Source organism: Citrus sinensis, mitochondrion, assembly GCF_022201045.2.
Source record: "Citrus sinensis mitochondrion, complete genome".
Classification (NCBI taxonomy): Eukaryota; Viridiplantae; Streptophyta; class Magnoliopsida; order Sapindales; family Rutaceae; genus Citrus; species Citrus sinensis.
Window position 1 is genome coordinate 75,001 of NC_037463.1, and position 2,500 is coordinate 77,500.

The window sequence follows — 2,500 nt, forward strand, 5'->3', positions numbered from 1 at the left end:
TCTATGTTAGCTAGCGGGGGCGGGCTTTCCTATGGTAGTCCCGCTGCGGCCTCTGACCGTCCGTCTCGTCTCATCTTGATTTGGCTATACTTGTATGTAGCCAGCCATGTTAGCTTCACATGAGAGCCTTTTTCTAAAGGCTAAAAAGTAAAAAGGCACTCATCAGTCAGCTCGGCCCCTCCTCAGCTTTGCCGCCTATTAAGATTAAGAGAATAGGTCCCGTTCAAGCGGCCCGCCTTTATTCATCTATACTAAAAGCTGCCACGCACGACCCAATAGGAACGATTTCAGCGCCCCTCTCTAGATAAGAAGCAAAACGTGCCATCACCTACAGCCCTTTCCTCTGCCGGGGACTTCCATAAAATGAAAACGGGCGGCATCGTTGTATGTTCGGCATTTGTTGCCCTGGTTTATATCCCGGAGTACTCCTATGGCCGATCTGTCACCCAACCTACTTAAGGCTTGGCCCCGTCCCGTTTGGAGAATGACCCTTATGGCATGGCTTAGTCAGTTATTCTCGCAGTTCAGATAAGATTCGGACCGCCACTTCTTCTCTGAAAGCATGGTTCTTGCCTCCCTCTCTCCTCCCTCCTTGGAGCTCGTCCATTCGTTGGGTGATCCCTTGCTCTCACGTTCGAGTGTTTGCTCGTCGTTTAGGCCGGTGAGTGAGATTTCTGCTCATTGCAGTCACCTCCGGGGTTCTTCGCACCTGGATAGTACCAGGACCCTTGTGCCCCGGCCCTTGATCAGAAAAAACTTTCTGCCCGAAGTCCGCCCTATGACCCACAACTAAAAATGAGCCTTGCGACAAGACGCGGACATTCCCCATGCTGCGGTTCCCTCCAGTCCGTTCCGTTCCCGGGTTGGGTTAGGGGAACATCCGAGCGATTGCCTTCGCGGATCCAAACGCGCTCACAAGGCGCACAATAAGAATAAGACCAATAGAGACTTCATAAGAGACCATTTGAGCTGCAGATCGTCATGCTCCTCGAAAGGCATATTTCGAATATAGAAGAGTGAAAGTTCCCAACAATCAACGAGTTGATCATACCCTTCTATGAACCGTACGAGCACGTCCTCTGTCACCCCCCCACCGCGCTTACGGCTCTATACCCCAACCCCAACCCAACTTGCTCTGTGCTCTGGTCCCCGGTCTTATCTTTGCCTTTTCCTTTCCCTTTCGTCTACTAAGAAAAGGCGAACAGCATCGACGATGGCCTTTTCCACCTTTATTTTGAGCGGCGAGTCTTTTTCCGACCATAATGCGTTATTAAGTATGGAAAGACATCGGCGCACATTGCTAAGGTTGGATGGATTTTTCGGTTGGGGACCATATGTTATTACCGTAGAGACTTCTTCGTCCAAGTTCTCTATCGGACCGACAAGCGGAGTACCCCCTTGGGCTTCCATCTCTTTCCTGATTTTCCAATCGACCCATGCTCGGATGGACGCCCGTGTTTCATCCATTTCGAGTTGGTGTCTCTGAAGCAATTGAGCTTCGACGTCGAGTTGGAGAGGGGTCTTGTTCAGATCTATAGCCCCCCGAATCTCCTTTTCCTCCGTTATGGCCGGAGTACTGTTGAGATCAAATCCCCTCTTCCTCTTATGTGCAGAAGATGAACCCGAGATCTCCCCAGAAGATGAACCCGAGGTCTCCCCATCTTCGGTGTCGCAAAATGCAATGAGTGGTATACCGAATACATATAGAAAGAGAGAGAATATAACTACTGGAATTATAAAGTTTCCCATTATTTCTAAGAAGAAAACTTTCATCTTTCGTGTAGTTTGTTCTAGAACAAACTACACGAAAGATGAAAGTTTTCTTCTTAGAAATAATGGGAAACTTTATAATTCCAGTAGTTATATTCTCTCTCTTTCTATATGTATTCGGTATACCACTCATTGCATTTTGCGACACCGAAGATGGGGAGACCTCGGGTTCATCTTCTGGGGAGATCTCGGGTTCATCTTCTGCACATAAGAGGAAGAGGGGATTTGATCTCAACAGTACTCCGGCCATAACGGAGGAAAAGGAGATTCGGGGGGCTATAGATCTGAACAAGACCCCTCTCCAACTCGACGTCGAAGCTCAATTGCTTCAGAGACACCAACTCGAAATGGATGAAACACGGGCGTCCATCCGAGCATGGGTCGATTGGAAAATCAGGAAAGAGATGGAAGCCCAAGGGGGTACTCCGCTTGTCGGTCCGATAGAGAACTTGGACGAAGAAGTCTCTACGGTAATAACATATGGTCCCCAACCGAAAAATCCATCCAACCTTAGCAATGTGCGCCGATGTCTTTCCATACTTAATAACGCATTATGGTCGGAAAAAGACTCGCCGCTCAAAATAAAGGTGGAAAAGGCCATCGTCGATGCTGTTCGCCTTTTCTTAGTAGACGAAAGGGAAAGGAAAAGGCAAAGATAAGACCGGGGACCAGAGCACAGAGCAAGTTGGGTTGGGGTTGGGGTATAGAGCCGTAAGCGCGGTGGGGGGGT

General features: G+C 48.9%; 1 protein-coding gene across 1 annotated transcript in view.

Annotated features, from left to right (window-relative positions):
- Window positions 1–925: 925 nt before the first annotated feature.
- Window positions 926–2,500, top strand: nad1 (NADH dehydrogenase subunit 1; one part of a trans-spliced gene, as the record gives it; the window's edge cuts it). Coding sequence (YP_009477451.1) covers window positions 926–1,006 — 81 coding nt within the window.